Here is a 15,748-nt window from a genome sequence, read left to right on the forward strand (position 1 = left end):
TATATATTAGTATGCAGTGTGAGTAGTCTCTATTTTTCCTTAGATATTTCAAAAGGGTAACTCTTATGTTCTAAAATTTATTTTCTTTTTGGAAAAACTAAGTTTATGGAATGCTTGCTTGCTCATTAATATTATATGCTTTGAACCTTCATAGTATCTATCGTTTTCTATTTCCTTACTGAGTGACTTTAGCTAAAGAACTCGAATGAGCCATGGTTTGGCATTGAAGGTAAATTGTAGGCAGAAAGGGAAATGCAAAGAATAGAAAATAAGAATATACTATGTTAAATGAGGGTTAGCTTCAAGGGGAGTACATGTAATGAAAGTAAACATTGCTTAAAAATAGTTTTACCAAAAAAGAAAAAGAATTTAGAATATAAGGAGAGCAACCTGAGTAGAAATATTGAGAAAATATTTTTCATATAAGAATTTTAAAATCAAAATTTTATACTTTTAGAAGAAGAACTTGGAATTAAAATCAAATTCAGTACTGAGCTTATACAAGAATTAGAAGATTAAAAATTAAGATATCAATTTCTGTTATCATTAGCCTCCGGTAGATCTCTAGTACATTATAGTTTGAAAATCACACAAATAAATAGACAGATAACTATAAAACAATAAGCCTTACAACTAGCCATTTAACAACTTGAGGATTTATTAGCATAACTGTATAATTAATCAGATAATTCGCAGCCCAGCTTCAAAATAGTGGTAAACCACTAAGCCTTCGTTTGGGAAGTGGGTTGGTTTTTTGGCTTTTTAATTTTTTTAGCTATTTTAGCCTGGGCTACAAAGCTTGGTTTGGGAAGGACTTTTTGGCTTTTTAATTTTTTTTTGTGAGAAAAAAGTGTAATGATTATGGGTTGGATGTGATGTTTTGTTTATTGTGGCTAAATTAGCATATTTTATCTTTTGTGGCTAATATAGCACCAAACCTCCTTATCTTTTGTAACTCACCCTAAAAAAATGTGTACCTTATTTAGACATATCTAAATAGTAAAATATTTGTAAAAAATATTTTAAAATTTTAATAAATATACAAAAATATGAAAAATATATTAAAATTTTTGTATTTTTTAAAATATTTTTGGTATTTAAAAAATTTACAAATATTATAATTTTTAAATATATTTATGTTAAGTATATCCAAAAATTTAAAAAAATTACTTAAAATATCAAAAAAAATAAGAAAATACAAAAAATAAAAAAATAAAATTTTACGAAAAATCGGCCCTATTGTCTACGGATGAGCCGAGTCCTCTCTCTTCTCTCTATCTCTATCTCATGTAGAGATGGCAATTTAAACCCGGCCCGACGGGGACCTGATCCCCCGACCCCGAAATAAGTGATTTTTCCTCAAAAAATATCCCCGCGGGGATGGGGATGGTATTAAAAAATCACTCTCCGATCAATTTCAGGCCGGGGACGGGGATAGGCTCGTCAGCCCCGGCCCCGGCCCCGGCCCCGGCCCTGCCCCGAAATTTCCCCGATTCATCCCCGCCTCTGATGATTAATTGTATTATTAAATATATTTTGTATTATATAAATATTACATGTACTTTTGATCTCAACTCTCTCATTTCCTCTGTGTCTCTCTCTCTCACCGACCGTGCCCTCATCAGGCCAATTTCCCTCTTTGTGCCATTTTGAACATTTTAGTCCCATTTTAGGGTGTGTTTTTATCTTTATTCCCAAAATAGGGTAAAACGGTTTTTCTAATACCGTTTTTCAGAAAACGGTTTTCACAAAACCGTATTCATCGATTAAAATAATAATAAAATTTGAAAATAGAAACCGGCTTTTCTAAAGCCGTTTTTAATTAAGTTTTTAATTATTTTTAATTAATTAAAAACGGTTTTCTAATTTTTTTTTAATTTATATTTTCAACATAAATATTTTTTGTTCAATTTTTTTTTTAATAAAAACCGGTTTTAGAAAAACCATTTTTGTATTAATTTTTTTTAAATAAATATTTTATGACCAAATTTTTTTTTTAATAAAAAACGGTTTTAGAAAAGTTGTTTTTGAGAATTTTTTTTTTTTTAAAAACAGTTTTACAAAAGTCGTTTTTTGATCAAAAATATTTTTAATAAAAACCGGTTTTAGAAATGCAACTTTGCTACAGACTCCACTGGCCCCCCATTCGTCCAAATCACCAAAAAAAAAAAAAAAAAAAAATTTTTTTTTTAAACCAATGGGAAGCCTCCATTCATGACCCAGTGACCCCCACTGGGGTCTGAGGCATTTTTCTTTAGAAAAGCCATTTCATTATATACGAAACAGCTCCCTTCTTCTCCCTTACGAAAGCCGTGTTTGATCCAAACCATTTTCTTCTCCCTCTCTCAGCCTTCTTCCGACGACGAAGAGGCCGTGTTTGATCCAACCCATCTTCTTCTCCCTCTCTCAGCCGAAGAAGACCGACGACGAAGAGGCCGTGTTTGATCCAACCCATCTTCTTCTCCCTCTCTCAGCCGAAGAAGACCGGCGACGAAGAGGAAGCACACCACCGGCGGAACACCTTCATCAAACACCCACTTCAGGTTTGTATCGCATAAATGAGGGATTTCATTTTAGATTTGGGATTTTAAATTTTGAAATTAGGGTTTCAGATTTGGGATATTAAATTTCGAAATTAGGGATTCAGATTTGGGGTTTTAAATTTTGAAATTAGGGATTCAGATTTGGGATTTTAAATTTCGAAATTAGGGATTCAGCTTTGGGATTTTAAATTTCGAAATTAGGGTTGTAAACTTTTCATTCAGAATTTTTTGTATAAATCCTGCGTTGGTTGCAAACCCCTTTTCTCGTCAGTTCCATGATATAAAAATGATGTTTTTGAATAATTTTTCAAATTAATTTGATAGGTTGTGATCATATATATGAAAATAGTTTCCATGATATTTTAAAGAATTTTGTAAGATTGACGAAAACTTAGTTAATATTAGGAGCTGTAATGATGAATAAATCAATCAAATGCCTATATTTAGATGAATAGCATGATGATTCCAACCATTTCTTCCTAATAACAAGCCAATATCTTATTGAAGACCTAACAACCAACTTCAAAATGAAGTATGTCTTGAGACTTATCATACAGAATGTGATTGAAATAGAGATTCAAGGAAAAGAAAGAGAGAGAGAGCTTACATGTGCAAATGTAGTTATATAAATGTATCAAGAATAAGAGCTGCAAAAGAGAAACCCAAAGAAAGAGAAAGCTCTCTCACAGATACAAATTGGTGTGAGAAGCGAAGCAAAGATAAGCTCACAACCAATATAGGAGAGAGAAGTGCAAAGATGATTCTTCAGTTCTCTCTCTCTTTTAGAACAAAGCTCAAGATAATCAACAACAAATGACAGTTTTTCTAATTAATTTGAGAGAGAGAGAGAGAGAATCCATGTGAAAGGAAAGTGAGGTGGATTAGGATGATAGAAGAAGAGAAAGAAATGGATGGTAGAGATTGGTTTTTGTAGAAAAGAGGTAGGGGTGTTAAAGAGGGACAAGTGCACATACAAACCTATAGAGATATAGATAGATACAAAATAGTCAAAAGAGTATTATCGGCCATGTTTTATATTGATTCATTCAACTCTTTATTTGTTTCTTAGCTATTCACACATGCATCCCTACCCTATCATTACACAAATATTTCTCCTATGTTTCTGCCCAACTTTCGGATATGGTAAGAAACACTCCCCATGCAAATATGTCTCCAATCTCTCTCTCTCTCTCTCTCTCTCTAGAACTTACATATATCGCACGTCTCTCTCTCTCATCAATTGATATACGCGGCAAATACAATTCTTAACTTGAGAATTTGATGCATATCGGATACATGCTTGCTATAGAATTTTTGAAATTTAGGAAAAACAAGATAAATGTTAAAACATTAATAGACGTAATACGGCATGTCTTTAGAATCATGTGAAATTTGATCGAAATATGAAAAATGACATGGCCAACAATATTCATTGCTTCGTCATGGCATACGATGAATTTTGAACAATTTTTAATGTTTGTCTTCAATTTTGTAATTTTGCTAGTTTTGAAAATAATTGATTCACATATAACTCAATTTAAACGAATCCAATTGGGACTAGATTTTTTTTGTTCATAACATGTATTTTTCATTGTAATTTTTAGATTTGAGCTTAACGCAAATATTTTCATTTTTGATAATTTTTATAATTCCTTTGATTTAAGATTGATGAGCACATATTGTTTTTTTTAATTTATCTTTTAGCTTAATTTTTATAAATAACTGTCGCATTGGGTCGAACTCGCGACCTCCTCAAATCCAAATCCAAATCCAAATCCGAAGTGGGTTCCTTCTTCTACTATCTACTACGCTCTCCGCGCACGTTAGCATCTACCCGTTTCGTCTCTGGGTCCTTCCCTTCCTTGGCCTTTTTATCTTCTTCCTCATCGCTCTCTCTCTCTCTCACGATCCCCAAATCCACCACCATACGCTATCGCCTCTGCAGATCTGGATTCTCTTCGCTCTCTCTCTTGATGTCAAACTTCGATTTCAGCGTTCGGTCTTGAAGAGGATGCACCAATAAATCCCAAATTAATAACTTATACACTGTTTAGTCCTAAAAGTTTTCTTATAGACTGAAAGGTCCCATTACAATGTTTCAAACATCAGATTAATGTTTCGAACATTAGATTTCGAATATCAGATTAATGTTTCAAACATTAGATTGATGTGCAAATGGGACTAAATGGAGCATAAGAAAACTTTTAGGACTAAATGGTTCAACTTTTTAGAAACTAGGACTTATGGGTAAATTTTCCTTTGGGGGATGCACCAATAAATCCTAAATTAATAACTTATACACTGTTTAGTCTTAAAAGTTTTCTTATAGACTGAAAGGTCCCATTACAATGTTTCAAACATCAGATTAATGTTTCGAACATTAGATTTCGAACATCAGATTAATGTTTCGAACATTAGATTGATGTGCAAATGCGACTAAATGGAGCATAAGAAAACTTTTAGGACTAAATGGTTCAACTTTTCAGAAACTAGGACTTATAGGTAAATTTTCCTTAATCTAATGTTCGAAACATTAATCTGATGTTCGAAATCTAATGTTCGAAACATTAATCTGATGTTTGAAACATTGTAATGGGACCTTTCAGTCTATAAGAAAACTTTTAGGACTAAACAGCGTAGAAGTGATTTTGATATGATTTGTACGATTCTCGACATCAAATCAGGTATTTCACCACGATTTTGTTCAAAATGGTGTTTTTTTTGTTTTTGTTTTTTATTTTTATTTTTATTTTTATTTTTTGTGTTTTTTGTTTTATTTTTCGAGTTTTGGTTCAATTGGGAATATGATTGTTACCTTTCGATGAGAAAATTGGGGCTTTTTTTGTTCTTTGCATTGAAAGATAACAACTTGTTGGTTTCTCTCTTTTTTGTTTTGGTTTTTATCAATTTTCTGAACCATTGATTCGATTGAATTCTGAATATTTGAGGTGATTGGTGTTTTTCGAGTTTGTTCATGCTACGATTCAATCGGGGATTCGATTGGTATTCTCTAATTTCAGAAGATTAGGGTTTTCCCTTTTTTGCGTTTCATGCCAGGATCTCGGTGATTTTTTGATTTCGGTTTATGGTTCAATTGAGATTTGATTGTTGCTCTCCAATGAGAAATTTAGGGCTTTTCCTTTGTTCGTTTCGTTGAAAGATGAAAACTTGGTTGTTTCGTTTTTGGTGTTTATCAATTCTACAAACTATTATATTCAATTAGTTTCTGAATATTTGAGGTGATTGTATGTGGATGATGTTTTTCAAGTTTGTTCATGCTTATACGCTATGATTCAATTGGGGATTCGATTGGTATCCCCCGATTTCAGAAAATTAGGGTTTGCCTCTTTTTTTTTTCGTTTCATGGAAAGATTTATGTGATTTTTCGTTTTATGTCTATGGTTCAATTGGGAATGTGATTGTTACCCTCCAAGGAGAAAGTTGAGGTCTCTCTCATTCTTTTCATCAAAAGATAATAACTTGGTAGTTTCCTTTTTTGGAGTTTATCAAATTTCTGAAACATTGATTTGATTGAATTCTGAATATTTGAGGTGTGATTGTATGTGGATGGTGTTTTTCGATTTTGTTCATGCTTATACATTACGATTCAATCAGGGCTTCAATTGGTGTCCTCTAATTTCAGAAAATTAGGGTTTACCCTTTGTGTGTTTCATGGAAAGATTTTGTTGTATATTGGACGTTGATTGATTGTTTGAACATTTGATTTGAATTTTATTTTTTAATTTTATAAAGTATAGACTCTATTAAATCTGGATTTTTTTTTTTTCATTTTAGAAAAAAATACCAGAGATTTGTTGGTAAAGCACATGCCTTGAAATTTTTAGAAAGTGAAGAAGAGGATTGAATTAAATGTGGATTTTTTCTATACTAGGAAATGTTGATTTGATCAAACCTGGATTTTTTTTTTCATACTACTAAAATATCAGAGTTTTGTTGGAGAAGCAAATGACTTATAATTTATCTCGTGTAAATATTTACCCTCTGATAGGTGATGCTTGTATTGAATGTAATTACTTGTTCAATCTTTAAGCTAGAAGCCCAAAGAATTTGTTTATTGATTTTTCTCCTTTTTATGTATTTGTAATGTTGTGAAGTTATGATAAAATTGCTTGCATTTGGGTCTTTAAATATATTTGTAATCAGGCTTTCAGGTTTTGGGTTGTTGTAGGTGCTTATATCCAAACAATCTCATCTGGGATTCGAAACGGCTATGCAGGGATATGATAGAGATGTAAGCAATTTTGAAGTTCATGTTGATTTCACTCTTCTCCCTCATTATATGTATGAAATTTTGTGTATTTTTACATTGCTTTCTAATAAGTTATTTTTGTGTAGGACTATGAAGATTTGGATGAGTATGAAGAGGATGGTGAAGAGCAAGAAGAGGATGGGATTGGTGAAGGGGAATATGAAGAAGAAGAAGCTCCACAAACCACGCAGGAGGAACTGGAATACCTTGAATTGAGGCAGAGATTAAAAGAAGCTATCAGAAAGCAGATTAAAAAGGAATCTGGTTCTGGCCATGCAAATTCCCAAGAGAAAAAGAAGAAATTGCCATATGATAAGTGAGAACAATCTGCAATTTCATTAGTCTGTTATTCATTTATTTACTAGGATATAATGATATATGTTTAAATTGCATATTAATTACTTAATATACTAAAGCTTTTGTATAAAGTCTTCAATTTGAATTTTAGATGTACATGGTATAGAATCTCATTCATTATATCCATTTTTCCATGTTTTGCAGTTATGGATCCTTCTTTGGGCCTTCACAACCAGTTATTGCTCAAAGAGTAATTCAAGAAAGCAAGTCATTATTGGAAAACCACCATTTGGCACCCAAAGTGTCAAAATCCAATCATGATGTGGGTACCATAGTAAGTCTGTGGTTTTGTTATGGTTGTACATTCCTGCATGCTGCAAATATGATCTTAGCCTTATGTGCTTTGAATTCATCCCTCATTGTTATATCATCAATCCTAATGATAATCAGTAGATCGTTAATTTTAGAAATTGTGAGGATTGGCCTAAAGTTATGGTGGGAGGAAAGCACCTCGATACTCAATTTAGAGGTTAAATTCTAAGTTTTTTGTCTAAAAAAAATGTGTGATCCTTGATGGCACACCTGATACGTTGCATTGGTAGAGTTTTTATCAGTTGGCTTCTTTGCTGTCTTTTTATTATTTTATTTATATTGTTGGCTTCATATATTTTTATATTCATCGCATTTATTTGAATTAAATGGTGATTATTGAGGTGCTATTGTCCATTAAAAATTGTCTCTCGAAGGATTTTGGCAATCAGAGGATAGAAATTTCTATGGACTTCATCAATTTAGTGTCGACTGTCAAGGAGTACTCATTTTTTCATCTAGGGGGTTCTTCTTGGGATTGCAAGGTTTATAATTTTTTGTTATGGGAGTTGTGTTTCTTAACCTTTTGAGTATTGAGGTTTATACCTCGCCTTGCAGTTGCAATGTTGGATAATTAGTTTTGCTTCCTTGTTTTAACAAAATATGGTTGGCACATGATCTTGTAATCTAATATTCCCGGGGATTGGGCTGATTCCTAGTCTGTCTGTTATTTGGGCCAGCCAATGGATCCTCCCCCATATTCCCTGAACCTGCATAGTTTGTGGGGTTTGGAAGACATATAGGATGCAGATGTGCTAAAGAGATAATTTTTCATCGCTTTTAACTTCATTTTGGGATGTAGTCTAATCAATTGATGACCCCACTTGTCCATGTAGAAAAGCAAGAGCCTTGCTTCAACCACTGCTGGATCAAAAACTCAAGCTCGTAACCACCATCCTAAAGTTGTAAATCAGGTTAGTAAAAGAAATCATTTGTCGATTCTTTCCTATAACTTCAATATAGTTTCTAATTTTATTAATTTCATGGTTTTTTTTCCTACTTATTTGTGCAGTTAAAAACGAAAGTCCAGAAACTTAAGGATACGAGAGATTATTCTTTTCTATTATCTGATGATGCAGAGCTTCCAGCTCCCACAAAAGATCCTCCAATTCGAAATGTCTCTGTTCCAAATTCTGGTGTGTTGCTGCTTTACTACACCATATCTGATTGTTGATCTAAAAGCTCAAAACATACTAATTTATTGAGAAAACTTTTTAACTTTTAACTTTCTTTTTTTGTTTTTTGTGTTTTTGTTATGATGTTGAAGAGGCAAGATCAGCTCAAGTGCCACCAAAGAGCAGACAGTGGTCAACTAATACTGGTAGACTAGTTCCCAATAGTCGCGAGGAGAGGAAACCTATGTCAACAGGTAGCCAAACGCATCCTAAAACTGGGCCGCGCAAGTTAATTTCTGCCGGTAAGCCCATTCCAACATCGGTTGACTCTAGAAAACAGCTTGGAAACAATAATGGAAGCGGGCCAGGTCGGCCTCTAGGGCCAAAAGGCTTGCCTTCTAAGATGCCAGCAGCCACCACAGAGAGGAGGGTTGCTGCACCACAACGGCAGTCTTTGGACCAGAAACCTAGTGTGCACAGGCCCCCTTCTTCGAAGTTGCACTCATCTGCTCCAAAGCAAGCTTCTGTTCCAAAGCAATCCTTGGACCAGAAAAAGGAAGTTCAGGGATCTAGCAGAGGAAAGATGATGCCAAAACAGCCAGTTCCATCCTCTAAACCACAGGTCTAATCTCATTTACTTGTGCATGTACAACCGTTCCTGTATATTTTATTACCGAGATATCTCAATTTGTCACTTTTTTCCCTCCTGTCCTTGCATGAATAATGGATACCTGCAGCCATTTTCTGGTTGACATGTCCTTATATCCAGGGAAAGTTGATAACATTTTTTACAATAAAATTTGTCCTTGCTTGACTTACTGACAGATAAACAAGCAACCTGCGAAAATTCCATCTTGCCCTCCGTTGAGAGAGGACCGCCCAAAGAAGAAGCCTGTCAGACCATACGACGATGATGATGTGGATGATGATGATGATGAAGGTGGAAGAGCAATAAGCATGATTAGGAGTATGTTTAGGTAAGTAGCCTTCTGTTTTTTCTTGGAGCTTTTCAATCATGGAATCATTTCTAATGTTGGTGCGCAATAGTTTAACAAAGTTTAAATTTACCTGAATGATAGTGGGGTTTACTTATGTAGTTTGTCTTGTTGGAGATATATACATACTAACATCATTTATTATTCCATTTTTTTAAAATTTGCTTTCTTATTAATCTGGGATGGATGTAGTTGTTATTGGGTCCATTTGGACAGAAGTGGATTTCAAATCAAGGGATTTGAGCTTAATAATACTTAAATTTAGGCATGATAGTTTACTCATGAATTTTAAGATGGAGTTAAATAGCTTTATGATGATGGATTTAAAAAACTATATAAAACTAGTTATTTGAAATCATGTTAAGCTCTCTCTTTTTAGCTATAAGGATTCTACTTGTCTTCTTCCTTTAGGCATGATAAAGTATGTAAAACCCATAAATTTACGATTAAATAGCTTTATTGTGATGGATGTAAAAAACTATATAAAACTAGTTATTTGAAATCATGTTAAGATCTCTCTTTCTAGCTATAAGGATTCCACTAAAAATATATATATACTGTGCCTTCTTCCATTGTTTTTCTATTCATTTAAGCTCAAATCTCTTGATTTGAAATCCACATTTATCCAAACGGAGTTGCTACTAGACCTTGTCTTAGAGATGGCAAATCTTGCCCATACTGATAATTTGATCCAAGATAATTGAGATTCGGTTGGATGCTTTACGAAATGGCTTGGTTCTGGTTTACTCAAATCCAGTTTGATTACTAATGACTTGGGTGATACTAGGGTACATTCTCATCTTAAACAGTCATCAGTAATTTTAATAAACCAAACTAACTAAGCTTTGTATCGCAATCAAGTGGAGTTGGCTAAATCATCAATAATTTTAATGTTGGTGTATTCTTTCTTTCTTTTTTGTTTTTTGAATTTTCTTTAAACTGGATATGGCTGCTTTTTGCACCTAATCTGGGGTTGGCTTAGTTTTACTTGTTTGCTGTTCAAAAAAAGAAAGGTTCTACTTCTCTGATTTGGAGGAGTTGATTTTATACTTGTGTGACTTGGGTAGGTATAATTTCGAGGAGAGATAAATTAACTATGAAATATTATGTTTCCTTGACCTAATTTAATCAAAGTGGTGATCTTCATGGCAGGTATAATCCAAGAAAATTTGCCGACGAGGATGACGATAGTGACATGGAGGCAAACTACGAAGATATTATGAGGGAGGAGCAAAGGAGGTTAGTATGGCTTTATTGAATTTAGCATGAAATTCTTGACCATTTTGGTCTAAAATTTATTATTTTAGATATTGTGCTCTCTGGGCTTACACCATTTGCTTGAGTAGCTTTATGTGCTTGTTTAATGCTTACAACCCAGAACACAATTACCCTTTTTGTGTGCGTGCATGGCGCATTGATCATTTGACCGGTTGTCTTGATGGCTCATATATTTGTGATATCAGCGCAAGAATTGCTAGAAAAGAGGATGAAGAAGAACTCCGCAAAATAGAGGAAGAAGAGAGGAGGGAGCGTTTGAGAAAAGAGGCAAAGAAGCGTAAGCTAAGCCAACGATGATTAGCTGGTACACAAAATAAATTTTGTTTGTCGCTAATTCCTTGTTGTCTAATTAGCTGAAGTAACAAAAAGAAAAAAGGGAATTTTTTTTTTCTCCGACCATCTTTTCTTTTAACTTCTCAGAGTAGATGCTGCTGCTGAATTTTATTGAACTTTTTTCATTTGTCAGGGTGTAGGGAAAATTGTTGAAAAAGTGCCGACTATAGTTTTAATTTTTGTTATGGCCGAGGTGGTTTTTTATTTGATTTATAGATTGATTATTATCTTTTGTTCTTCGGGCAATTAAAAAGAAAAGCAAATTACTCATAAATTTTAATAATTAGATTTAATTTTCATTAAGTCTTATTATTAAAAATAAGTTTTAATAAAATCACTGTTAAAAATATTTTTTGTGACGATTTTTAACACCGTTAAAAAATTGACAATTAATAATTTTTTTGGTTACGATTTTTATAAGTTGTTAAAATTTATAATTAGTAATGTTTCTTGAGATAAATTTTTTAAATTATCGGTGAAAGTTGTCAATGAGTGAAATTTTGTGAATTATCTTTAAAATTTATAATTAGTAATATTTTTTTGTGATAATTTTTAAATTATCGTTGAAAATTAATAATTAGTGAAGTTTGTAATAGTGTGTAATGGAAAAGTGTTATTAATTATTAGAGGATTGATTTATTAGATAAAAATGTACTTATTAGGATCCTCTTCAAAAGAAAAGGCTAGAAAGAAACTTTTAAAGCTAGAAAACTTTGTGAGGCTTTCCGCCAACGCAAGTAATTTTTTATATATTAAATTATGGTTTTTAGTTTTTAGCTAGACACGAAAAACATATGAAGAGAAAAAATTCAAAACAGTAATAAAAAATTAAACCAGAGGGAGTTTTGTGCGAGTGTAAAAGAAATGTTGGTATCCAAATCAAACCTGATTTTGCTTTAGTTGTTTTGGTTGTTTTTAGGGTCGACATGGGTGTGCTGGGCTCGCCTCACATTTCGTACATTGTTTTTCGACTCTGATTCGGCTTGGAGCTTCTATTTTATTTTCAAGTTCATCCAAAAGCAAAATAAAAATTTTTGAAGTCCAGCCCACAATGTTGTTAACAAGTTTAAAATTATTGCCACAGGTCAAAGTGGCACTCAATTTCATACACTCTTGTTTGTTGTTACACTATTGGTTGAAACTGAATTGCATTACGACATGACATACGACAATTCATCTTAATCTTACGTTGAAATAAACTTCAAATATATTTATTAATTTAATTAAATTATATAGATTAAAATGAATCTTGATCTGGAATCAAACAAAGATATTAAAAAACCTTTTATGTTGTAATTTGGAATAAACTAACCCTTTTTCGTTTGGTAATTTTTAATTTTAGTTATAAAGTTAAAGAAATTATTATAAGTTATTACATTATCCTTTCTATTTTTTTTGCACATGTTTTGGTAAAAAATTAAAAAATTATTAAAATAGCATGTTTTCAAATGAAAAGTGAACAAGGCTTTTCATGTACTATCTCAACATTATTGTGTTTCTACCACAAATTAAGATTGCTTATTAAATGGTAATACCAAGCATCACTGTTATATATAATATTTACTCCAATTATAATTGCTTTTGCAGATGCTCAACGGTCCTCCACTTCAATCATAAACGATTAAGCTGTCGTTCGTAAGTTCACCATGAATTTCATTTTAATTATTTAAACGGTTCTTTTGTAAAAATCTGTGTATATTATTTATGAAAATTTAGGTCTATCTAATAATTTTAATTTCTTTATTTTATCATGTTTATTTCCAAAAAAAGAAACGAAAAGAAGAGAGAGTAATAATTGGACAAGGGGTACCTGCTGTGCTTAAGCACAGCAGGGTGTGCCGTGCATGTAAAAACGACAGAGATTTTTTTTTTTTTTTTTTATGCCCTTTTGGCGCACTGCAGTACCTGCTGTACAGCAGGCACCCCTTTCCCGTAATAATTATGTTTTTAAAATAAATTATGATTGTAATTCATTAAGTTTCATTATAATATCTTATTTGAATCAAATCTTTGAAAAAAAAAAGGCTTTGTATTTTTTTGAATATAAACACGATAAAATAAAAAGGGATAATTTGCCAATGGTTCTATTTGCCCAACTAATGTTTCATTACGTCCCACCCACTTGAAACTAGCCCAAAAAGTCTCATCCCAAGTTTAATCAAACCCCTCTCAGTTTAAGAGGGGAGAGAAATGGAAGTTGAACCGTGTTTGCTTTTGTTTTCCACCAAATAGATAGATATATGGAATATGGGGTATCTCCCCTCTCAAATTGAGAGGGGCTGAAGATTTTGCCAATCCACACTGCGATTTTGAAGATTTCTCTACAAAAGCATTCATAATCGAAACTTCTAGTCTACTTTAATTTTTTACTGCAACTAATTTCGGAGTTTCAAAAATGGCCAAAAAGAGTGAGTTACTTCCAATCACACCCTTGAGAGATTTGGACAACAATTTGGAAAGTGAAAAGAAAAATGTCATTCACCCAAAAAAAAAGAAGAAAAATGTGTGTGAAATTAGATAAAATATAGGTATATTTTATTCATATTTTACTTACTTTCTTCTTTTTTTTTTCTTTTTTTTTTTTTTTTTTTTCACTTCAAATCTCCCAACTAAGCACAGTGTTAATCTGTTGTGATTAATCATTCTTCAATATCTTCTTCTTGGTGTTGATTGTATTGTAATTGTTATTTATAATCTTTTCATTACATTGCTTATTTGTTCAGTTGTTGCTGCAAAGTTTGTTTGTTTGTTTTTTTTTTTTTTTTTTTAATTTTAAAAATTAGTTGTAGCAAGTCACACTCAATTATCAGTTTTGTATAAATAAATCTACGAAAAAAAAAAAAAAACTAAGTTTGAGTTTTCTAACAAAATAAATCTTGAATTTTTAATTTTGTTAATTTAAACTCTAATATTTTGATTTTTTTTCATTCTAAATCATTCGCTTATTTTTTTTTTAAGTAAAATCGATAGGAAATAGTATTTTAGTTATTAAATTCAATGTAAATATATATAAAATATCTAATTTATTTATTTATTTATTGAGTTTAAAAACTAAAATATTAATTTTTTTCATCGATTTTATTTAATGAAAATACACAAATAGTTTAGATTGAAAACAAATAAAAAATTTAAAATTTAAATTAATAAAATTAAAGATTCAAAATTTATTTTGTTATAAGAGTCAATTCTTATATATATATATATATATATATATATATATATATATTTATTTTTCAATACTCTGTAAAGTTACTTTACCAAAACTTATTTATTTATTTATAATTTTATATTTAATATTAATCTTATTGATAGATACGTATTAAAAATCGCCCTGCTAAAGGCCTCGAAAATTGAGGCACGAATTTGCCTCAAATTTTTTTTCTATTTTTGCTGTGTGCTGGTTTGGTTTGGTTTGGCTTGGCTTTTTTTTTTTGTGTGGAAAGGGTGGTAATGTGTACCCTAAACCCCTAAATCTTAAATCTTTAAACACTAAACCTTAAATTCTAAATCTTAAATTTTAAATATAAAACCCTAAACTCTAAATCTTAAATCCTAAACCCTATATTTTAAACCATAAAACTCTAAATTATAAATCCTAAACCCTAAACACTAAATCCTAAACCCTAACTCTAAATCCTAAACACTAAAACCTAAACTCTAAACCTTAAATTCTAAAGCCTAAATCCTAAATCTTAAATCTTAAAATCCTTTTTAAAAAATAAAAAAAAAATCAAACCAACACAGCTAAAAAAGAAAAAATTAAAATAAAAAAGACAAGATTCGAGGCATTCGAGTCCTTAATCTTTATTCTTTAAAAATATATATTTTATAAAAAATGAATATGTATAATAGAAATTATGTTATTTTTCAAAAGTAAAAAAAATAAAAAAAAATGGTAAAATAGTCCACCAACTATATGGGACTTTAGGCTAGCAAGGCCTACGCAATGAGGAGTTGTAGGTAATTAATCCTAAAATTAAAGTGGTAACAATTATTGATTCAATCTAATTTTTTTTTTATATATAATATGTATGCATAAGATTTATATATAATTTAAGAGTAAGATTTAATGTCCCGAATTAGAATCATTTTAGGGAGTTCCTGAAAATTTGTCTCGTCATTGACTTAAGAATTTCAAAATTAGGAGTGATTTGGGATGTTCTAAATAAATATAATTTTTGATTTTTTATGAAATATGGGTTAGGTATGGGTTAGGTTTGAAGTGATGTGGTAGAGAAGTGATATGACTTAAATAAGATGATGTGACTTAAATAGAATAGTGACTTTTTGAATTTTTTAATATATATCAAACAAGCCCTTAATTGATATGTTTGTAAATTGATCCAAATATCCAAATATAAAAAAAATACAAAAGCTTTATTAAAAAAAAAATAACTTGAATGATTAAAACGAGAACTATCCAATCTAGTCCAATAATGTAGGAAAACTCTAGGGTGTGGGGTGCACACCATAGGTAATTTATCACAAATTAATATAATTTTATCATAAAATTTTATAATATCAATTATAGAATGTATAATCTTGTCA

The 15,748-nt window shown here is 31.3% G+C and overlaps 1 protein-coding gene across 10 annotated transcripts; it reads left to right on the forward strand.

Moving 5' to 3' along the window:
• Positions 1–2,227: 2,227 nt before the first annotated feature.
• LOC114319232 (uncharacterized) lies at positions 2,228–12,943 on the forward strand. Of its 10 annotated transcripts, none has more exons than XM_082920675.1 (11): positions 2,228–2,543; positions 6,733–6,795; positions 6,900–7,129; positions 7,315–7,444; positions 8,316–8,393; positions 8,492–8,615; positions 8,747–9,216; positions 9,420–9,571; positions 10,742–10,828; positions 11,053–11,171; positions 12,788–12,943. In XM_082920675.1, the coding sequence occupies exons 2-10, from the start codon at positions 6,775–6,777 to the stop codon at positions 11,162–11,164; spliced, it is 1,404 nt and encodes a 467-aa protein (XP_082776801.1). In that variant the 5' UTR covers positions 2,228–2,543; positions 6,733–6,774; the 3' UTR covers positions 11,165–11,171; positions 12,788–12,943. The 10 variants fall into 10 exon arrangements, with proteins under 10 accessions (XP_082776801.1, XP_082776799.1, XP_082776808.1 ...); XM_082920682.1 differs by having other exon boundaries at positions 2,240–2,543; positions 6,716–6,795; positions 7,315–7,432; XM_082920680.1 differs by having other exon boundaries at positions 2,247–2,543; positions 7,315–7,432.
• The last annotated feature ends 2,805 nt before the right edge of the window (positions 12,944–15,748 follow it).

Source organism: Camellia sinensis, chromosome 3 (genome assembly GCF_055761805.1).
Source record: "Camellia sinensis isolate YWXY chromosome 3, ASM5576180v1, whole genome shotgun sequence".
NCBI classification, from domain to species: domain Eukaryota; kingdom Viridiplantae; phylum Streptophyta; class Magnoliopsida; order Ericales; family Theaceae; genus Camellia; species Camellia sinensis.